This window comes from Leguminivora glycinivorella, chromosome 9, assembly GCF_023078275.1.
Source record: "Leguminivora glycinivorella isolate SPB_JAAS2020 chromosome 9, LegGlyc_1.1, whole genome shotgun sequence".
NCBI lineage: Eukaryota > Metazoa > Arthropoda > Insecta > Lepidoptera > Tortricidae > Leguminivora > Leguminivora glycinivorella.
The window spans coordinates 20,369,288-20,393,694 of NC_062979.1; the positions used below are offsets into that span (position 1 = coordinate 20,369,288).

Sequence of the window (24,407 nt, forward strand, 5' to 3'; positions counted from 1 at the left end):
GCATACAAATTCAGTCGCAATCTGATAAAACTCTCTCGATCCATTTCGTGGCAACTTTCCTTTTATCTTTACCGCCACGCCGAAATTTGTACTCTTATCGCTCAAACTTTGCCAAATTCCATTTTGCATTCAATCTTTCAGCAGTCACTGCACGCTGTGATAAGGTTTTTCCGTTTCGATGATATTGAATTATGTGAAATTACCATCAAGAAATAAAACGTAGACAAGTGGCAAATCGTTAACGCTCCTTAGCGTATCACAGACATATTTTTCGTTCTTAATAATATAACACTAGTGCTACAGAAAGAGATACCCACAATATACGTCACTGAGCGTTATTTGATCGTTCATTACACTACCGACTGCGCCAATAGGGGCCCAACTCTCAAAAAAACCTTTTTGCTTCAACTAACCTACAAAGTGAAAATCAAACAAGAATATTTTATTATTACACCACAAAGCAATTGTGTAAGTAGAAATTGCAGCATATTAAAAAAATAGGCGCTAAGACTTGATTTACCATAATATATAAAACAAATAAAATTGTTATTCACCCCTTTTAGGTACTTACTACTGACAACTAGAGTCATCAGTGTGAGTTGTTAGTATTCTATGTACACTTGTATAGAGAGGTAATGCGCCATTTGTTGTAGTCCTAAGGCACCCCAGACGTGCAAAGGGCCTTCACGAGCTCGCGACACGCCTTCCTATCTTCAACGACCCTTGTGGCCTCACTCCAGCTCATTGCGCCATTTATATTAATTTAATTTTGGATATATTATATTTGTAGTTCACTATCCCCTCGAAATATATTTTCATGTAATCACGTGTCAAGCAACGCTGTATTTCTATATGCATACCAAACACCTCTCTTGTACATAATGTAACTAAAATGAAACAAGAAAAAAAAATCTCACTTCGCTATGTTATTGCTGACGTATTTTCCTTAGATACCTAGTCAAAAGGACAAAATGTTGTAAAACAAAAGAAGTCAGGTGTCACCGTGCATACTGGTTTTTATTGTATGACGTATGGAGTTTGAGGTACATATTTAATGCTTGCCAATTCAGTACTGCTGGTATTAGGGGGAAACAGTACGGAGGGATCAGTCGTGTCTTTCCAAAATGTTTGTTAAATCTTTGGTGACCCTTGCCTTTGTAGGTTTAGTTAGCTGTGCAGGTAAGTAATTTTTTTTATAGATTCTTACTTTAATATCATGGTAATTTATGACCAACCCTTATACTTAAATTATTTATCTATTTTAGGTCCAGCATTAGAATCAAAAGTTCTCAATTGATGCATTTTTATATAATCGTATTTAACCCGTCAAGTTCAAATTTAAGCAGTTTTATGTACGGTCAGCCAAGAAAGTGGTTTACCTCTTTCGACTCTATTTTAAACACATAAGGTCAAAAGGTAAACCACTTTTTTGGCTGATTGTACTTTATTGAGTTTAACTGTAATGTTGGCAGTAGGCTAGCCACTTGTCACTGCAATAAATATCTTTTTTTTAACTTTCTTAATCGTTAATGGTATTTACTGAATCTCGCGCAGTTTTATGTGCTTTGCCCTCCTTCTTTTTTCTTACTTTCATAATTTTTTTGGCACTGAATATTTGATTATCAACAATAATTATTGTGGTTTGGTTTAGTTGATAGGCTACTAAACTCTTCTCTGCAAAAATTACAATTTCATTCTCTTTCAAGCCAAACAGTGACAATGATACTTGAGCAGTTTCCCCTTTTAAGATTGACTGAGGCCCACGGTAAGCTCAAGAAGGCTTGTGTTGTGGGTACTCAGACAACGATATATATAATATATAAATACTTATATACATAGAAAACATCCATGACTCAGGAACAAATATCTGTGCTCATCACACAAATAAATGCCCTTACCGGGATTCGAACCCGGGACCGCGGCGTAGCAGGCAGGGTCACTACCGACTGCGCCAGACCAGTCGTCGCCTTTTAGGAATATAGAGTTATTTTATATTATGTATGATTACCATTTTTTTTTTGTTACAGTACCCCTAACCAAATGCAAGATAGACGACTCAAAATGCATTAAACAGAACACCGAAGTCCTGATCCCTCTATTCGCGGCCGGCATCCCGGATCTCGGCATTGAGCAGTTGGATCCCGTCTCGTTCAAGAAGATCGACTCGAGCAGTGATCTGCTGAAGCTGGTCTTCAAAGATGCTACGCTTAAAGGGCTTAGCACTTGCAGATTCAAGAGTATCAAGTAAGTTTTCTTGATTGTCTACTTTTTAAGTAGGTTCAGGAAAAGATATTTAATAAGTGCAAGTAGTGGATTGCAATACCATTAAACAGAACACCGAAGTCCTGATCCCTCTATTCGCGGCCGGCATCCCGAATCTCGGCATTGAGCAGTTGGATCCCGTCTCGTTCAAGAAGATCGACTCGAGCAGTGATCTGCTGAAGCTGGTCTTCAAAGATGCTACGCTTAAAAGGCTTAGTACTTGCAGATTCAAGAGTATCAAGTAAGTATTCTTGATTGGCTACTTTTTAAGGTAGGTTCAGGAAAAGATATTTAATAAGTGCAAGTAGTGGATTGCAATACCATTAAACAGAACACCGAAGTCCTGATCCCTCTATTTGCGGCCGGCATCCTGAATCTCGGCATTGAGCAGTTGGATCCCGTCTCGTTCAAGAAGATCGACTAGTGATCTAATGAAGCTGGTCTTCGAACATGCTACCCTGAAAGGCTCGAACAGATTGAAGAGCAATAAGTAAGTTTTTTCAATGGCTGGGTTTAAAGTGGAAACTGAGAGGATGAACAATATGAGCGCGCGGTGTCCATATCACAATTCAAAAACTCAAAAATGTGATTAGCGAATAGGCCACAGGGGTACCTACTTTAATAATTATGTTAAGTTTAGAAGCAAATCAATTTTACCAAAAATTAAAAAATGAAGGTTAAGTTTTCAATTACTTGCATAAAAGATATACCTGTGTTTGAGCCGGAACCCAAACATTAAATAAAACAATCTTAATATCAAACTCAATAAAAACAAAATGCAGTATTATGTACAATTGCAATCTATTCCTTTTTCTATAAAATATCTTGTTAGAGATGTATACGGTCTTTTAACGTCAAATTACACAAAAAAGACTATTAAATGTGGCGTTTTACAAATATCTTTATCGATACCGCTAAGCTACCCGCTTTGCTTAACGTTCCGCTGGCGCCTGTTACTGAGACCGTACTAAGGACGGGGTGCCAAAGAATAAGCGTGGGTTTTCATTATAAACACATACTTTCTTCGCAGGAACTTATAGGATTTCTCAAATGTTTTTCTTTGCGAAGAAAAGCTATTGTCTACATTCTTTAAAGCCTGTTGAATACTATGAAAGTATTTTATTAAAGGCCAAAATAAAGGCATTAAAAATGCAAGGTGTTTTAATTTTTATGAGTTTATTCATCATTTTATTCTAAGACAGTGTTGCGAAAATAATTAGTATCTGGAAGAAGCTTTGCTCAGAAAATATCTAACTAGATCGATTGTTTGCCCTCAATGAGTTAGCAATAAACAGCACCAATGAAATATTGTCAGACACCTTACAAGTTCGACGTAGTCTCATTGAACTAAGCAATACTTCTAATATAGGTGCTAGGCGATGATATATACTTAAACAGATAAATACATACTTATATACTTAGATCATAGATTAAATATACGAAGATCATACCATCCCATACATTAAAATGCGACCGCCTAAGAACGCGCATACACTACATCACACATAGATGGCGCCACATAAAATGCCTTGTTGCCATCGATTGGCTGTAGATTATTTGATTGATTCTTAGGCGGTCGCATTTTTAACCCGCGACACAAAAACGATGTTATAAGTTTGACGTGTCTGTCTGTTTGTCTGTCTGTCTGTCTGTGTGTGTGTGTGTGTGTGTGTGTGTGTGTCTGTCTGTGGCATCGTAACTCCCGAACGGATGAACCGATTTAGATTTTTTTTTATAAACTGAGTTAGTCGGGAGTGTTCTTAGCCATGTTTTATGAAAATCGGTCTACTATGGCGGGGTTTTTTTCAAAATTTTAATTTTGTGGTTAGGTTACAATGTATGTTATGGTATGATCTTCTTATATTACATTTTTTTTTAACAATTATTACTACATATATATATAAAAAAAAAGGTAGGAAGGATACCTAAAGGAACCCGTTCTGGGCCATGCCGGGTCCAAAGGTCTCTTCTCTTCTTCAGGGCCCGGCTGTCTCAACCGCGAAGGGCACGAAGTCATAAGTGGCTTCCAAGGCAGAGTACTTCAGGCGTTTGTTTTTGGCGGCAGTCTCTGCTGCTGAGCCTGCCGTCTTAACTGTGTGTCTGATATGGGATGCAGCAAATGTACTCACACACGTTGCATCCCATATAAGACACCGCCCTCTCTGCCAAGGAACCAGCGTCAGCCCGTCTATTACATATAGAAAACAACCATAACAGTAAAAAATATCTGTGTTCATCAAATTCACAAATAAATGCTCTTACCGGGATTTGCCCGGGACCATCGGTTTGGCTGGTTGCCGACTAGGCCAGACCGGTCGTCATATTGTATTGAGGAAGCAAGACCCTTTAAGATGTTTTTTTCTTCAATTACAGACGCGATGCTGCCAAGCTGAGTGCCAAAATCCATTGCGATGTCTCCATGGACGGCAAATACGACATGAAGGGACAGATCCTTGGTCTCCCCATCAACGGAGATGGAAACATGCACATTGAACACGGTAAGTTATGTAGCTTTTATTATTTTATCTTCTTCATCAGCTGTATTCACTTACTAATAATTAGAATCTTCTGAAAGACACCAAATAATTAGAATCACAAGATCGCCTGGTGCCTGTCTCTGTTTATCAACGGTTTTCTCTCCATTATTAAAGTTGGCTAAACAAGAGTATTTTGTGTACCTATCTCTATATAAAAACAAATATTCATGCTAAATATCAACACCATTCTACCGTGCAAATATAATTATTCGAGGTAAACTTTTGACGCATCAGTTTTCCCAACATCGAAAGTAACGCGCATTTATTTCTTTTAAATATTAGCTAAATTAAATATCGGATTATTCCAAACATTTACCAAATTTATTCAAGAAAACTAAACACGTTCGTCATCCGAAGGTTGCGGTCAAAGTAAAGTAAACAATGCTTGTTTGATTTTATTTTTAATAGATCTGTAAACTTTCGGGCGAAGCCTGTTTTGATGTAAATGATGTCATTGTTTGCCACCTTTGACACACGCCATGAGCTGCCGAGGCTGGGACACGTCAATCAACGTTTATGACAATTACCCCTTGTTCTTTATGAATTCTTAGTAATATTGTTTTATTGCATTGTTACAATGTTATGATATAATGAGAGTCGATAGTGGTAAAATAATTAGAGATGCAACGAATAGTTGTTTGGCCGGATATTCGGTATCCGGCCGCCGAATATTCGGACAGCAGAATTTTACCTACAATACCTACAATTTAAGCAGGGAGCGGGCGCGTCGTGCAGGTTTTGACTTGTTTCGTAGTGAACTTCACGCGGAGTCCGTTTTTGTTTAAATGTTTATTTTTTTTAATAATAAAGGGTTATGATTATAAGTATTAGAGTGTGGCTAATGAAATATTGCCCCAACTTTTGGCGGGAAATTCAAAAAATCTAGGGCTGGTCACACTTGGTATAGTAGGAGATATAGTTTTGATACTAGAAAATATTTTTGATTTCTGTGCACACTTATATTGAAAATCAATAGAAATTGCTAATATATGTACAGAAATTTTACAAAATCTGTTAGCATTTGACGTATTAATGATATGATATTAGTGGATATGACGCCCGACTTTCAATCCGGAGGTCGCGGGTTCAAATCCTGGCTCGTACCAATGAGTTTTTCGGAACTTACGTACGAAATATCATTTAATATATACCACTAGCTTTACGGTGAAGGAAAACATCGTGAGGAAACCTGCATACATCAGCGAAAAAATTCAAAGATTTATGTGAAGTCTCCAACCCGCATTGGGCTAGCGTGGAGACTATATAGCCCGAGCCCTCTCAGACATGAGAGGAGACCTGTGCACAGCAGTGGAACGTATATAGGCTAAATTATATTATTTATTTTATTTTTTATATTTTTATATCAAATTACTACTGACCAGTCACTTCACTGATTTCTTCTAAATTTTGGTTTTTCGTAAGTAAGTCGTTACGTTCCAATATTTTTATTTTATTAATGCTTTCCAGAGCTTCGAGTTTCTCCTTGTCTTTACACTCTTTTCCTGTTTATGAGATTTAAGTTTTATTATATTCACATACTTAATCAAAGTTACAGGCAAATGTTAGAACTAGTAATTAAAGTATCAAAATATTAATAGAGCACCATCCTACTATATTGTTTACGACTTGTAAACATTGCAGTTTTTCATTATATGCCGCTTCACGTCGACTTCGCTCTTGGTTGTAATTATTTATTAGCTTAAACGGCAAATTGCGGACCTCGCTTGGTATTGTCATTGTTATAATATTTAAGATTTACCCTTAATAACCCGCGAACAATTTGAATAAGTGACATAAATTGACAGCAGACTTTTAGCCTTTTTTTTAAACCATAGACAATTGGTGATACCACAAGGAAATATCTGTCAACAATATTTGGCTAGCCAGACTCTATAATCGTAACTGTTTTTTTTTACATTTAATTTGTTTACTCCAAAATCATTCAATCAAAATAGCACATCCGGTATCCGGAGGGTAGTACGTCACTATTCGGTATCCGGCCGAATATTAAAATAAGGGCCGAATAGGCCGGATACCGAATAGTAACCGAATATTCGGTGCATCTCTAAAAATAATCAACGCGGAAAGCCCAACCCTGTATCGCTCACTGCTGAGCATAGGCTTCTCTTCCAGTACGCCACTTGTCCCGGTCCTAAGCTATTCTCATGTTGTCCACCCAACAAGCCAATGGATGCCAACGGATATATTTTTTACATCCGTTGTCAGGTTGTTACCCGTATAAGACTTTTTCAAACGAATTGATTCGTTTAGTAGTAGTAGTAGTAGTAAACACTTTATTGTACAGAACAAATTACATATACAGAGAATAATTATAACGGTTATGTACAAAGGCGAGCTTATCCCTTTAAGGGATCTCTTCCAGCTAACCTTAGAATAACTGAGAGAGGAAAATAGATGGTAGACAAACAACTAAAGTGCATCGGTAAGCTGTTTCCAAAACGTTAGACTTAGCGCTGTTAAAATCCCGTACAAAATAAGGCTCACGGAAATGTTAGCTCATATAATTTAATAGTAGAAATTATTTCTTTTCAATAAATATATGTCAGTAGAAAGAGTTCGGAGTAGCAATGCACGGTCGAGAAGTTTCCAAAGTTGCAGAACATTCCTCATGAGAATTTTCGGTAACTTCTGAGAATGTTCTCGAGAACGAGAATTTATTAGAATATTTAGTATCTTCGTAGTTTATACCATAATTTCGTCGAACTCAGCAAGTCAAGACGTAGTCCCGTGGTAGTGCGCTGGCTTCGTATGCCGATGTTCTCAGGTTCGATCCTGACAGCGATCTTTTTGTTTTTATTTTGTATACATATATTGGCATGACCAAAAACAGGCATCAAGAAATAATAGTTCGGTACCTAATTTAAAAAAGTCAGGACAAACTGTGAAGTCTGAAAGTCGAAATGTTCCCTGAAGTATAGTAAGAATTTAAGCAACTTATAGTGAGAATTTAGGTAACTTATCACTTATCAACAAAATAGCTAACTGTAATAGACAATATTATACCTATAATAACATATAGTTTTATATTATGCCCATTTAAACATTATTTCAAGTATATTCTCTTGTTTAAATAATAAATTGCACGTTGCGGGAATGTTCTGCGAACATTCTCAAGAATGTTTCCGCTTTTTGGGAATGTTCTGCAATTTATACATTACTAGTTCGGAGTTCGTTGGAGTTCGCAGAGATCCGCCCCACCATGTCGCTCCAACGATCCTAGTAGTTTTTACTAAATTTCTATGTCGCTACTTTCAGAAAAAGTCGAGATCAACTTCGAACTGAGCTACAAGGAGGAAACCGGTGCTGATGGCAAGAAGCACTGGAACACTGGCGCCTGGACCCACTCCTTTGCCTACAAGGGAAAAACCAAGATGGAGTTCGACAACCTCTTCGGTGGCAACGAAATTTTAGGTAACGTAATCTTTTGGTCGATTAAGCTTTGGTCACTTGGCACATGTTGGAAAATATTACCTAGTCGTATGTCAACAGCAAACGACTCCACGGGAACATGTACCTATTGCCATTAAGGGTGCACGTAATAATAAGATAGAATTGTAATTTATCATTTGCAGCTTAAGGAATGCTCATTGCTCATACGGATCCGTTGCTGGCATCGTTTCATCCCATATATGATATTTAAATAGTAGTATTATTTAGTTCATATATGTTTTTTTTTATTATTTATTGTTATTAAAATACAGTGACAAACTTATATCTAACATAATTATAGTCCCACAAAACTCTGGAACAGAACGAGTTTGTCTGTGGGATCAACAGTCTCTCAATTACATAAACTTAATTAAATTAACTTAAAGAAAAGTCGTTGAACTTCTTAAATAATAGATAATATAAATTATTGTAATAATTATATTTAGGTAATGTTTTTTTAGCATAGTTTTAAATTTGTTTGGGTGCTTTTCACTTCGGATGGCTTCAGGTAAGCTATTGAGCAGATACGGAATACGCTTTTTTAATAGTCTATATCTTTAGAGATTTAAATAAATATAAACAAAATCTACCATCAAAAGGCTCCTTAATAAGCTAGTTGAGGGTAAGGTAAGGTGGGGTAAGATTGAAGGGCTTTTCTTGAGGGGTAAGATGTAATTATGTTCCGTATAATGCAGCACCACAGGCGGCTTTCCATCTTACCCCGCAAGAAAAACCCTTCAATCTTCTCCCACATTACCTTATATGAAACTATTACACGACCAAATAAGAAGGTTGAAGACAGGTCCATTTCAGTGACATATCTACTTGGTTTTTGTATTAGGTTGGTTAACCGACAAATGTATTAAATACCCGAAAATGTACAAATTATTTGTTTACGCCTTTCTAAATACCTAAAAGTATAGATTACATATAGCGAGGAGCACTTAAAACAGCTCTTTCATCAAGTCACTGTCTTACTGTGTGGAAACGGACTTAAGCCCTTGAGTACTAAACTTGTACTTTCATATATTCTGTGACATAAGTAAATTTAAACGACCTTCATCTAAATTTGACCTCCTCCATTGCATCTCGATTGTTGAATATGCATTCACGTGTATCGTGTTTGCGTGCGATGTTCGTTGCAACTGCAATAACAAATATTTAATTTGAATGCTCCACCTGATCTTTAACCTTTATGCTTCATTTACATGAGCTAAGTGATTTATCCTCTACAACTGACGCATTTGTTTACCTGGCAGCAGCCAGTCTTTTATTTTTAAAGCTGAATACTCTTTTAAATTTTTTTTTTTATAAAATTTGGGGATTGCTACGAAATTTAGAAAATCTGGAACGTCATTACGAACATTACGATACAAATCAGAAAACAGGAAATTCGAAACTAGTGGTGATAATTTAAAACTCGAATGAAGAGTATTTTAAATCGACACAAGTTGCGAATTACCTGTTTTACATGGCCATTACAATTTTTGACATCGTTGCTAATTTTTACTCTAGTTTGGCGTTTAATATAGCGCCGTTTACACTATAAAAAAGAATTTTTAGATTTTTTGAGTAAGTTAAAAAAGTTCAGACAAGAGCTTGACTAGTTTCTAACACATAAAACACATAATTTACAAATAATTCTTCTTGATTGCAGGCCGTGCCGCCCGCGAGCTCATGAGAACCAGTGCCAACGACATCGCCAGCATCACTGCTGGCCCAGTCATCAAAACCATCACTGGCAGGATCCTGAAGAACGTCAAGATCTTCTTCGAGAAAATTCCAGTTGAAGACTTCGTTCTAGAATAAATGGAACGTTAAGCCAATTGTCGTAAGTGTAAGGTCCTGAGTGCATGCTCATATTGGGTGTGCAGCGGCGGCGAGCGGCGTACATGTTAAACAATTGAAGCTCAAGTGTCCTGAGACGTACGCTCGCCCGCTCCTCTCAGAGCGTTCACGCCGGCCTTACGGCCCAGCCACGACATTGATCTAAGCACGACAGGACAAGGGCTCGCTCCAATGTATGGCCGCCGCTTACCGCTGCCGCGCTTAGACCAATGTCGTGGCTGAGCCGTTGCACTAACTGAAACGACATACGCAGCAAAAATTGTCGCTTTTCGCCGATCTGTTTTTCAAAATGGTTCGGGCGACTGTCGATTTGGTTAGGACAATACACAGATGTAATGATAAAATAGTACCATTGTATTATCTCGGAAAAGCTCCTATTTGTCGTGATACTTCAGTACTTCGTGTTCTGAGGCTGACTGAAATATGAATTGTAAGTTTCTGTGAACATACGACGGGAAATCATTTATCAATACATAGTCTATCTACATGAGGTGCGTACAAAATAGCGATACGAAACATCAGGAAATGTAAAATAGGTTTACTGACAAAACTAACAAATTAAAATGTCAGTTTTGTCAGTGAACCTCGAAAGACTTTATTTTAACATGTCAGTTTAGTGCATTTAGTCACAAAGAGTTGAAGTGGACATAATGGTTAATTTCTTCTTGATGGTGACGAAAATGTCACGTAAAAAATTAAAAATCGCCAGACTTTAGGGCCAGTGTAATACGACTGCATTCCAACTGTTTATCATTTTCCATGAGCTTTGCAATCGGAATGCAGTCAGTAAAATGTATGTAGTATCAAAATTTTTCTGCATGTCTGTATACTGTGTACGTGTAGTATTTTTTTAACTATGAAGTAATCATACACCGAACATTGTCAGTACAATTAAGTATTTTCATACAAATTGTTGGGCAGTCGCTTCATAGTTAAAAATACTATTAGAGCTTAGTAGCTGTAGCTACGTAGCTGAAAAGTTTCAAGTACTTACTAAACTCGTTTAAATCGGATGCTATTTATTTTACTTGATAAAAACGGAAATGTTCCGACGGTTTTGAAAAATGTTTATGAATAAAATCTTTGGAGGACTTATTTGCTTTTATTTATTTGAAAATAAATTATTGTTGCGATAAAAACGATAGATACGCAACCATAGTTACATGGAACATGTAAACTTGACGTTCATCAAGGAAAGAATAAGACAAGGTATAAAGCACCAAAAAGCAAAATATTCATAAAAATTGATGAAAAACTTGTACAAATCCAGAAAAGTTTTTATTTTCTACAACTTACGGATTAGCGGTGTAAAAGATTTAGAAACCTAGGGCTCTAAGGCACTTGGAAATCCAGAGCCCTCCCTTTAAAAGTATTTTTAAGACGCTACGGGAGCGAAAATGATAAAATGGAAAGGAGTTCCCCTTTCAATTTGGGAATTTCAGTTTCGTCAACTTACTGACGTGGTTTTCACCATTTTGACATCCTGCGTGATTTGATCATATCCCTTAGTGATTTGATGAAATCTCTGTTTTGGACATTTCCCTGCGACATATATATGACATCTGTATCTGACATACTTAAGCTACTTATCCATACAAATATTATAAATGGGAAAGTGTGTCTGTTTGTTTGTCCGTCTTTCACGGCAAAACGGAGCGACGAATTATCGTGATTTTTTAAGTGGAGATAATTGAAGGGATAGAGAGTGACATAGGCTACTTTTTGTCTCTTTCTAACGCGAGCGAAGCCGCGGGCAAAAGCTAGTTGTTTATATTTATAATACTATGAATTTATGAAACCACGACGATGTATGATTAATACAAATAATAAATATGAATATGGATATGAGAAAATCATTGTCAGCTTTGGCTTCTATTCCTTATAGGCCCAAGAAGGAATCCCGTCCTGCTGTCATTATTGTACTGAAATGTAGCTGGTTAATACGTATTTCCTAAATAATTAGGTTTTATAGCCAGTAATGGTATAATTAAATGGTATAATTATATCATATAAAACAAGGCAACAAGGATCAGAACAGGTTATGTTAAATATATGACGTAATTTGAAATGGAGACGATGTCCGGCATATATTAATGGTAATTAAATACAGTCCTTGTATAAGGTTGAACCGTTTCATAGGATCAGTTGCGTGAGGATCTTGGATCAAGATGTTTGTGAATTTTATAGTGATTTTTGCTGTGTTAGGTCTAGTGAGGTCAAGTGCAGGTAAAGTTTATTTCGTAATAATTTATTTACCTATTGAATTGATTTTTTCATTTTAAGTTATAATTGACATCCAATAATATTTTTAATGATGCTGCATTATCCTGTAAATTTAAAGCTATTTTAAAAATAAGCGTTACAGAAATTAAACTGCCTCGAAGTCCCATGAAGGGATTTATATCATTGTATTTACTTTTCGATTGATGAATCAGCGATTGAGAACTATTAAAATATTTGTAAGACGAATGAAATAATATGCAGGATTTAAATATCGGGTTTATTTTAATTTGTTTAAATAAATACTTGATCAAATTAGACCGTTCTATGCCACCTTTGCCCACTGATATCTTTAAAATAACTCTTTGGTTGCAGGATGTTGTAATTATGTATTTATTGATTTTTGGTATGAGAGTATTTTATTGCATTATTTTATGTTTGTTTTATTTATACACGGTAGATATCAGACGTTGAATTCGAATAGTTTTAACCTGGAATTGAAGCATAGAATATAAAAATATATGTTTTTTAAAGTTAAATCATGAATTTTCTGGAAATAATTTACCTAAATTTCTCCCAATAAAGAAACTTTCCTTGAATAACTCATCTTTGTTTAGAGGATGCGGGTTCAACTCCCGTTTGAAGCTTACATTTTTTCAATTCTTCCTGTACAAGTACTAGCCCAAAATTTTTAAATAATCATTTCTTTTCAGTACCCATAACAAAATGTAAATCGGACGACTCAGAATGCATAAAGAAGAACACAGAAGTGCTAGTTCCTCTATTTACTGCCGGCATCCCTGAGCTAGGCATCGAGCAACTAGACCCCGTGACCTTCAAGAAGATAGATTCGAGCAACAACTTCTTGAACCTAGTCTTCAAGGACATTACTGTCAAGGGACTTAGCTCCTGCAGATTCAAGTCTATTAAGTAAGTCTTGTTTTTAAGCCCCGACGCAAAAGCGACTTGGTTTGGGGTGCATAACGGTCGATATAATTGTTTTTTCCCCTCACTAGCTCGGAAACACGTGTTTTGTCCTTTAATACCAGCGGGTAAAAACGCATTTTATCCACTAGTGGGTAAAGTAATTTGACCTTGAATAAAGTCAAATTAACTGCTTAAAATTGATTAAAGTAGGTGAATCTAGTAATAAAGATGATTCCTGTGGAACTACTGGAAGCAGTGATAAACGCATTTTTTGCGTTGTAGTTTCCTCGCCATAGTGAGGGGAAAAGTTTTGTGTTACACTCGGGTGCAAATGTATTTTACTTCTCGTGTGTTAAAAAACTCGCAAGTTCAGGATTCTATTCTTGAACCACTCGCTTCGTTCGTGGTTCAACTACAGAATCCTGTCGCTTGCTCGTTTTTCAATTCCACACTCGGCGTTAAAATACAACTTTGCCCCCTTGTATAACAAATAACTATTGTTTGAAATCTGAATTATTCGGTAGTGTTTTTAGCCATGTTTGATAGAAATCGGTCCACTATATCGGGGGTTTTTTCATTTAAATTTTGTGGTTAGGTTATATCATTTAGCGTGGGGTCAAACAATTGTTGATGGTACTGTTTGGTTGCTAATCCAGCATGTAACATTTTTCCATGTGCTAGAATCTTGGAACTGTGCCAGACTGTTTTAAATACTGCCGCCAGAGCGAGCAAAAATATACGAACATAAGTTATTCCATCTGCAGCCAGGAGTCACGAAGTATATATAGTTCGGTATCGGCTAGTCAGTTGCAGAATTTTAATAATCATACTTGTCCCTCCCTACAAACTCTATTTTAGTCTAAAAATTCTCAGGCGAGAAGATTTAGTGATCAAAGAGCACCTCCAGTGCAAAGCTGTGTATAGCATAGTGCGTATATAAAGCATGCACATGCACGCTGTATACGAAGGTTTTATCTCTCTTATTACAAAAAAAAAATGGATTCCTTTACAAAAAATTGCATGTGAGAATTTTAGGTAGTATCTGCACAGTCGAGGCATTCAATATACTGGCAAAATGCCAAAATGTACAACCTTAACATAGGCTTGTTTTGTAGGTATACATACTTTTAGCATTAAATACGGTACACTGACTGTAATTACATACCAACTACTCACTTACTTTATTTAACCACTAATAATGCCATTAATATCACAATATCACAAACAATAAATAGGTTTTTATAACCTCCACGTGTATTGTACTTATACAAAGTTTACGTTATGGCATTGAACCTTTGCAATTAAAAGGCAGGTTTTGTCGTCTCATCTCATGTTGAAACTGATACGCAAAAAGCTTTTATTATCAAAGTAACTGTATATTTTGTCAGCGGATCATTAAATCTGCCAAATCCTGAGTAGGTACTTCTTCTTCAGTCGGTCCCTCAATGCTAATGATCGTGACATCATGTCATTCTGTTGAAGACTAGGTCCCTCCATAGGCGTCTGTTCCCCGACAAGCGCATGGCCTCGTGCAGTTTTAATCGCATAGGTGCAGTAATTTGAGCACACCATCTAGTAGGGGGAGGTGCCTGAGGTCTCGTGCCTTCAACTTTGCCCGTCATAATTATTCTCTCCAGGCTATCTGGCGGGCGACGTGAAATGTGACCGAAATAACTAAGAGTATGGTCCTGGCATATTGTTGACAGTCGGCGCTTTACTTTAGGTACTATCAGCTACAAAAGTGCATAGAGAAATTATGAATGAAATTTTTATGACATTTTTATTAAATATAGAAAAATAAACTGCTAAGCTTACCTGAAGATTATCCTTACGCCGCATTAAGGTACGAAAAATGTGTTAGGTAATTCAATATCAATATATCACCTCACACGAGGCAAGAAATCTGTACATTTATTATTTGTGTAGGAGGTCAATGCCAAGGCGTTGGATACACGTGGAGTTTATTACGTTAGGTTTTTTTTAGGAGACTTATTAGAGAAATGATAATGATAATGTTGACATTTATATCATTATTTTATCTTTTTCCATTTTACCGACGTTTCGGCAGGATTCCACTGGTCGTGGTTGCGGAAGATAGATGAGTTAGATGACCCAGCAAAAACGGATGATGTTCTGTGACTACGGCCAGGCAGGCAAGCTTGGTCGTGTGATAAGCGATATAACGTCATGCTGTCCTTTTCGCACTATTCAAGTTTATCGAACTAGTGTGCCCGCAGGTCGAAACGTCGACAAAAGGGCAAAATAAAATCGAAAATTTAATCGTGTACGTGACTTTAAATATGTTTAAGGTACAGCGGGGCAAATTCCGACTGAGGGGCAAATGTAACTGATCCATTTTTTCCATGTTTTACAATGTTTGTATTATTAAATAGAGTGTCCACCGGTTATGTATGGTAGGCGTGTTCAGTGGATACATGTAGAACTCAACATCATAGTGTAAGAATGGTAAAAATGGATCAGTTACAATTTCCCCCAATCCAGATTTGCCCCACTGTACCTTACAAAACGCGAGAACTTTATGTAACGTTAATCTGATTAATTGTGCATGCCTATTGGTAGAATACATTGATACTTCTACAGAGTGGGGCCTGTAACAAAGGCGAAGAATTGAACTCTAGGCTATTCTCCTTATACTGATCAACATTTGTTCGGCGACTTTTAAAAATAACTTGTATTTTGATTTTTATTACCCTTGAAAGTTTTTTCTAAGAGGTAATGTATTGTGAATTCTGTTAAGTCTAAAGTGTGACAGACAACGTCAATGAAAACAATAATGGCGTACATTGAAGCTAATATTTATTTTGTATGAAAAATTAAAAATTTTAAGACTTCATAATTTTTAAAAGTCACTGAACAAATGTTGATCAGTATAAGGAGAATAGCCTACAGTTAAATTCTTCGCCTTTGTTACAGGCCCCACTCTGTATAGCTTTTAATAGACTTATTAAATATGTAACTATTTAAGAGTATTATTGCCAAAATTTTGAAGTTTGAAGAAGTATTCGCCCTGTCCTATTAATGGTTAATGTGTGTATATTTCCTGTTCTATTAAACCTATCGATTGGCAGTACCAGTTTCTGGCTAAAGAAAAAAATATTTTCGTTATTTCAATAAATTACCTATTTGTTAAAATATTTGACACGATATAAAATATAAAAAGGAATTTGGGAAACTAGTTTTCGAATTTATTTTAATAATTCGTATAATCTGAAATCGGTTATCTATTCAACTTTATCGCCAATTTACGTTTAAGAGAAAGACCTATACACATTCTCTTCAACGAGTTTATTTTTAACTATTTGTAACAGGTCATGTTATTTTGGTACGACCGTGAACCTTTGGTAGTTAATATAGCCCATATACTCTGCTCTGGATCCTGCATGTGAAATGAAGTAAAAGTCATGCGTAAAGTGTGTCTTTATAGTAACGAACAAGCATGCGATCCGCTTGTTAGTATGCAGTGTCCATGGTATATGGACGCCTGCAACTCCAGTTTTAAATACGCGTCGTCATTCGTCAACCCATAAACAAATTTTAAATATTTATTCATCAAACTCATTGCTTTTGAATAACTCACATTTGAAATTTACAGAAACAACAAAGCCAAGCATGTGATAAATGCTAGGATCCACTGCGACGTAGTCCTAGATGGCCAGTACACAATGAAGGGCACAGTCTTCCTACTCCCTGTCACTGGCGATGGAAAAGCGCACATTGAACACAGTAGGTATCAAGAACCATCAGTCTATGTGAAATTTATTTTTCCCCTCTAATGAGCTAATGCTCGGAAACACGTGTTTTGTCCTTTAATACCAGCGGGTAAAAACGTATTTTATCCACTAGTGGGTAAAGTAATTTGACCTTGAATAAAGACAAATTAACTGCTTTAAAATTGCTAAAAGTAGGTGAATCTAGTAATAAAGATGATTTACCACCTGTGGAACTACTGGAAGCAGTGATAAACGCATTTTTTGCGTTGTAATTTCCTCGTTATAGTGAGGGGAAAAGTTTTGTGTTACACTCGGGTGCAAATGTATTTTACTTCTCGTGTGTTAAAAAACTCGCAAGTTCAGGATTCTATTCTAGAACCACTCGCTTCGCTCGTGGTTCAACTATAGAATCCTTTCTCTTGCTCGTTTTTCAATTCCACACTCGGCGTTAAAATACAACTTTGCCCCCTTGTATAACAAATAATTATTTACTCACTTGGCTGGCGCGATAACCCAAAATGAGTTTTGGCCTTCAACACACTAGCACGCCACTTTGCTCGTTTTTGAGCGGTATCGCGCCAGCTTTCGACGTCAGCCGCTCACGGAGGTCTACCTCCACTCTATCCGTCCAACAATTATTTATTTATTTTTAGTCCACCTTTTTTTTTTTAATTAGCCTGTTGTCGTGTCCCACTGCTGGGCAAAGGCCTCCCCTCGCTTCTTCCACTCAACCCTGTCATGTGCGTAATTCTGCCAGCTTGGATAGAATGCGTTCAAGTCATCCCGCCATCCCTTTTTCAGCACCAGACCAAAAAGAGTCCACCTTATTAACTTTTTAATAAAATTAAAAGTGTATATAAGTATAAGGCAGTAATCGTATAATTCCCTGGCAGAGTATGAGACTCTGAAGTTTGGTTCAGTAGTCAACAGTACTATCGATGTCAGCTGTGGTTTGAACCTAAGATGATTTGGAAGATGTCTGTAATCGATGTTCAAGAAACCAACTTTAAAGACCCAGGGTACACTGTCCTATCCAACGTCATAATCGATTTTCGCAGGCGTATCGTAGCTAGCTCTTCCTTTCTCTCTTCTTGCTGCTGCGTAGCGTAGCGATTGTCAGTGGCTAGGCTGGCAATTCAGATATTTCCGAGCATCTTGGTCGATTCGGTAAATCTTGGATGGCGACTGTACCTTTATCATCCTCCTTGCGTTATCCCGACTTTTTGCCACAACTCATGGGAACCTAGGGTCCTCATTGACAACTAATCCCAACTGTACCTTGTTGAATCAAAAACCCAACACAATAGTTTTCGATTACAGACCTTAAAGTTGCATTTAAATAAATAAGCTTATAACTTTCAGAGAAAATCGAGATTAACTTCGACTTGAACTACGAAGAAGAGACCGGTGCTGATGGCAAGCAACATTGGAAGACCGGCCAGTGGGTGCACGACTTCAAGTATTTGGGGAAAAACGTATTGGAGTTTGACAACTTGTTCGGTGGAAACGAAGTTTTGGGTAATTTCTTTTTATTTGTTTTTAGACTCCGTTTATAATTTTTTTATGACATGAATTTAAAAAGTAAGGGAGTATCAAAATATCATGTCTGAAATATGTTAGCATACTTTACGTTTACTTTATTTGAGACAAAGTGTCATTACAAACCTACGCTAATGGCACTACTGATATCACCGCATCGCAATTATCGGAAGTAAATAGTTGTTGCCAGCTTGTATCTGCAGAACTTAAAGTCTATGTAGGTTTTTTCGCCATCCCATTTTTGGCCTACTTCGCGACAATCCCTTTATTACAACATGTATTTATTCGACTCAATTTTCTAGCTCAAGCTACAAAAGAACTGATGAAGAACAACCCCAAAGAGCTAGCAGAGCTGATGGCCGCACCCGTCGTCAAAACCATCGTTGCAAGGATTATCAAGAACCTCAAGATCTTCTTTGATGCGATACCCGTGGAAGAGTTTGCCCTGGATTAGAGAAATGGTTGTACGTTGTTGGTTATGAATAAAGACGATTTTAAATAACATGATGAAATTATTAATTGCATTGTTTATACCTATACATACTATACTATACTATTTGGATTAAACTGGTACTTACCTAACTAAATGGTATTTTCAATGGTTAGATACGAAAAAACTACGTCTTGTAAATATACTAGTAAGATAATTTTAGCATGATACTTAGCGAACATAAATCGCTTTCGCTTCGTAAGTGTATCTTAGCTTTTTCTATCACTTTTCTGTAATAACGCTCGAATCTAGAGCAAAGCCCAACTGGGGAAGTACCTCTGCCTTACAGAAAACCACAGCCTAATAACACTAAACCCTACTCATAATGTTGTGTTCCTGCCAGTGATTAAGGCTGCCAGAGCTCAACGAGGGTGCGGTGTGCTGGTGACGGAAGGACCTACGGAACTAATTCGTTCCGTCTATTATCCTTCGAGTCGTCGGCAACCCAAACCCTCCTTAGAACTTGTACACTTTTTTTGCTGTGTACTTAACACAGCAAAAAGAGTGTACATGTTTCTAATGGGTTGGCAACGCGCACGTGACACTCATAGGTGACGGTAACCGCTTTCTATCAGGCGGACCATAGGCTTGTTTGTCACCGACGTAGTTAAAAAAAAAGGCAGGCTGCGTTTCGATGGCCAGGTAGTGCTAATAACTTTTTCACCACACCAACTAATAAAGGCTTTGCTATTCGAAAACAGATAGCAAAATTGCATTTTATTCACAAGAGTGCAAAGTAATTTCATACAAATTTTAACTTGATGTCGTAAGCTGGCTTGTAGAATTTACCTATTAAATGATGATTTTGACTCATAAAAATCTAACAAATTGATGGATTTGATTTAATTTGATGTTTTAGAGTCAGTATTTTGTTCGTGTTGGTGTGGTGAAAAATTTTGTGTTTCACTCGGTGGCAAAGTTTGTATAACTTTCATGACTTGAAACCCTCGCAACGCTCAAGATTCCACTTTTTGAACCACTCGCTGCGCTTGCGGTTCAATATTGGAATCTTTCGCTTGCTCGGGTATCAATATTGGCACGTGCGGTTAAACAACTACTTTGCCCCCTTGTAAAACAAATAACTATTAACATTTCTTTACTTCAAAATAAAAACATTAACACCTTAGCTACGGCAATGACGAGGCACACTGACATTTTATCCCGCCAGGCGGCGCCTGTGCTAGTGTCATTCATATGTGAGAGAGAGAAAAAATATCTTCTTCTCGCTCTTACATATGAAATTCTGTATCTGTGCAATGGACTATTGAGGTGTCGCCATCTGTCATAACCTTTGAGTGTGCCTCCTCATTAGTGAACAGCGCAGAACTATATATATGCATCGGGTCGATTAGATCCATTTGTGACATTATCTGGGTAAAAGGACCTTATTGTCGCTTACGGCGTTTTGAGCAATGTTCGTATACAAATACGACGCCGCGGGACGTAAGCGCCATCGACAATAAAGCTAGGAACATACTACGCGGACGTCCGTCGTAAATCGACCGCGGACGGGAATCTGGACAATGGAAATACACGTAACCGTGCAAACTATCGGTCGACGGACGTGGACGTGGCCTTGAGCGCATGGACGTCCGATCGAAATCTGGCTCGCTGGATGTTTTGTTCCGTGCACACTGATCGGTCGCGGTCGCGGTCGATTTACGACGGATGTCCGCGTAGTATGTTCCTAGCTTAAGGTCTCTTTACTCAGATAACATCACATTTACAGGTTTGATACTAGGAGATAGGTCCAGTGGCGGGGCGTGAAAATTTTCGTTGGTAAAGCGGGGTTTTTGGAATCTGTTTTGTATGGACTTCTACAGATACTAGAGAATTTTAGGAACCCGTTGGGAATCCAGTTGTATCGACGCTCCGCCACAGATAGGTACTAGCCAGGTATTATTATCAAGTATAGGTACTAATAATACAACATGAGAAACAAGACTTAAGTCGTGTTGGTTATATTTTAACGAGCATACAACTTAAGCTTACGTAAATGGAGCATCAGTTCCTTGAACAGAGATAATATTTATATGAAGAATATAATTATATTATGTATGAGGTAGTTAAAAGAATGGTATTATTTGCTTTAATTTCTTCTAGCGACCCGCCTCGGTTTTGCATGGATAGATAGACAGAAGAACAGTGCAAAAATTTGAACTGGTTTCGGAGCAATGCTTTGCAGCATTTTAATATGTTTAATAAATTAAGATGACAGATTTTAAAATTACGATTCTTTAGCTCTACTTTAAGTTTATTTATAAAATTTTAAAGGTCAACTTCATTATTAGCATATTTTGGCGGCCAAACAACTTAATAGTCACTTACGTAACATTAGAAATAATTAAAAATGCTTAGTTTATACAGATTATTAATTAATTTTAATTAAGAGCTTGAGAACGGGTTATAAACGTTTTTGCACTAGACTAGAATATAGGTAGGTACTATAATTTTGCATTTGGTTAAAAATACTTAGTAATGAATTACTCTTGAGAGTTTTCGCACTACGAGTACCTACGTGCAAGTTTACCAGTAGGCGTAGAACTATTTCTATGGTCATTTTAAAGATAAAGATAAATATATTTATTTGCATTAAGCATTACCACATACAAGATGTTAACAGTTACATATTGGTAAGTTTACATACTTAACCAAATTTGGTATGCAAAAGAGATACTTAAGACTAAACTTACAACTAAAAACAAAACACTTGGTCCGATTTATTCCGATTTTCTTTTCCGTAATTCTTCGGATTCACTACGTAAATTACGTAAATTCTTCGGATGTAGTGAGGTCACAGTCATAGCAGCGTCATACACTCTTTTTTGATAAAAAAAACTAAAATACTTACGCAAGAAAGAGGTCAGGGAGAAGAAAGTAATATGATTCCGAGCCAAAAACGTGAAACTTGATAACTACTAAAAGTACAGTACCTAAACATACCAAATACGGTCGATTTGAAAACTGCTCCAAATTTTTTAAGTCTTCTAATCTCCCCATTAATAATAAAAGGCCTCTAAACACCCCCATTAAAATAGGAATTCTAATTAAACTGTCAACATTACAAATCTCAGCGTTGGCATCACAATAAACCGTAAAGGAACAATTATTTTCGATCTTCACACGGCGCTCCGTATAAAAACGTCAACACTGCTATGAACTTAAAACATGTGGCCGATCGTTGTTTATTTTTAGAAGGGAACTGTAAGTTCTAATATAGTTTATTGGGTTGATATGTGATATAACGCTTTATTTAGAACTGATGGGTACTCGTACCTATTACAACCATGGCAATGTAGAGCATAACTCAATACTGATAGAACATAAGCATGGAACAAGGGCAGTAACAGCGCGAAAATTTGATGTTCCCCGTGTTAGTAATTATTTTGGAGATAGAACTCTAAGGAAAAGAATCCCGTATTTAATGAATAGTCTACCCGAGACCATTCGACAAGAGAAAAATAAAAATAAATTTAAAAGCGCCTTGAAACTGTACTTGTTGCAAACACTTGAGTGACAACTGCATACATGCAAGTGCCACTTAAGTGAACAGTTAGATTAAGTAAAATAAAATATAAGTATAAACATGAGATACAAAGAGACTCATACCTGCAGTCAAACTGTATATACAGTTTTGCAGGAACTTGCTTAGATTTAAGACCTGTACTGTGCATTAATAATAAACAATAAAATAATAATTAGTCGCTACCAAGAATATGAAAGGCTACATTTTTGTGCAACTTGGCCGCTCCGATACATGAGGTACAATAAAAGACCCTTTTCAAGACCCTAAATAGTAATTTTCATACAATTGTATTCATGTACATTATATTACAGGAAAAAGTGTTAGTATTTCATCAGCTGAGTATTACAATGAAACAAAAGCAAAAAGAAGGAAGAACGGAAGACATGCAAGTAGCATGGGTGTTCTAAACATTTGAAAAAAGAACATTCTGTAGAACGTTTCCAATTCGAACCAATTAGAGATGTGGCCGGCCGATACCGACATCATTATTTTGACAAATAGATGATTAGGTCCGATGTGATGATCTACGAACGATACTGTCTATAATTACCTTTGCTGACTCGACTGTTTTGAGACAAGTTTTTTGTAGGTTAAACTTGGGAAAACTATTATTATGTTTGTTTATTTGTTGTAAACTTTGTTGCACATGATTATTAGTAAACTTCATAATAAGTAGTTATGATTGTTCAAATCAATTCAAATAAATAAATAACAAAACAACTCTAGAACAACTTGGGACTTGGGAGGGTAATGTCTATTATGCCTGTCAAGGAGGGCATTGTTTTTTAAAAGTCTTCATAAAACAAGAGGAATATCTTTCAAGATTTCCTTTTTGAGGATCAAATTAATGTGTTATCAACCTTGCAAGAGTTTCAAGGGACGACAGTTCATAAATCATAACATAGCTAAATGTAAGAACGCCTAGAAACTATTGTAACAACTGAAAGAGACAACTACATTTGCATAAAATCACTCTACCACTTGTAAAAAAATCCCAATCTATCTCGTTGCAATTCAAAAAATACCGTCGGAGTATGACAAAAGAAGGGTTTGCATGCATTTCACTACTAAAACATGCTCTGTGATATAATTATGACGATTGCACTTTGTTACAATTTACCAGCTAAAACTCTAACATACATGGTCTACAAGGGTGCTACCCTTAGTCCGATATTTATTACGATTTTAATGCAATTAAACGAAAACCGTGACACGCGACAGGCCCAATCTTGACAGAATAACAAATGAACAGAGGCGTAGCTAACCGACAATCAATAACAAACGGATACGGAGGGGTATCTGTGGAAAAATCGCACACTACATGCTTGGGTATGTTGCTGTTAAGTAGTAAGAGTTGGCGCAAACAGGTCGTTTGTTCGCTAGACACTCCCCTCATTTTGTCGGCGTTTTTTATGTTAAATCTTATATAGTAACATTAGAGACCATTTATACGGTACGAGTACGAGTTTTATTACATTGCGGTATTTGATGGCGGTGCAAAATTGTATGTAACCTCAATGCCCGCAATGTAACTAAAATCGCATGCGAGTTCGCACGCCGTCTAAATCAGGCCTTAGTGCCAACACTGCCAACAGCTGGAGATATTTGATTTTGTGTAAGATTACAATCACTTATCCCTATGCATCTTGCCTACAGGGTTGCGATAGCCGCAAAGTTTTTTTAGTTACAAAATTCAATGTCAAATGGCAGAATCGCACTTCCTTATTTTTACAAATAGAAGTCCGTTGTCACGTTGGGTGGCTGACAGAAAGTCGTCGCTGCAGAGTTACAAGAAAATTGCTGGAGGCTGAATGTGACTTGTCTAGAACCAGGGTAATATTCTGGTGGGTATAAAGAAGATAAGCTAAGCTCAGCAG

General features: G+C 36.8%; 2 protein-coding genes across 2 annotated transcripts; both read left to right on the forward strand.

Annotated features, from left to right (window-relative positions):
- The first annotated feature begins 1,022 nt into the window (after positions 1-1,022).
- LOC125229397 (circadian clock-controlled protein daywake-like) lies at positions 1,023-11,188 on the forward strand. The gene is made up of 5 exons (XM_048134223.1): positions 1,023-1,179; positions 2,028-2,244; positions 4,636-4,760; positions 8,076-8,231; positions 9,907-11,188. Exons 1-5 carry the CDS (start codon positions 1,125-1,127, stop codon positions 10,056-10,058), a joined length of 705 nt encoding a protein of 234 aa, XP_047990180.1. The 5' UTR covers positions 1,023-1,124; the 3' UTR covers positions 10,059-11,188.
- A 1,002-nt stretch (positions 11,189-12,190) lies between these two features.
- LOC125229396 (circadian clock-controlled protein daywake-like) lies at positions 12,191-19,018 on the forward strand. Its single transcript, XM_048134222.1, has 5 exons — positions 12,191-12,323; positions 13,031-13,247; positions 16,858-16,988; positions 18,338-18,493; positions 18,817-19,018. Exons 1-5 carry the CDS (start codon positions 12,266-12,268, stop codon positions 18,966-18,968), a joined length of 714 nt encoding a protein of 237 aa, XP_047990179.1. The 5' UTR covers positions 12,191-12,265; the 3' UTR covers positions 18,969-19,018.
- Positions 19,019-24,407: the final 5,389 nt, after the last annotated feature.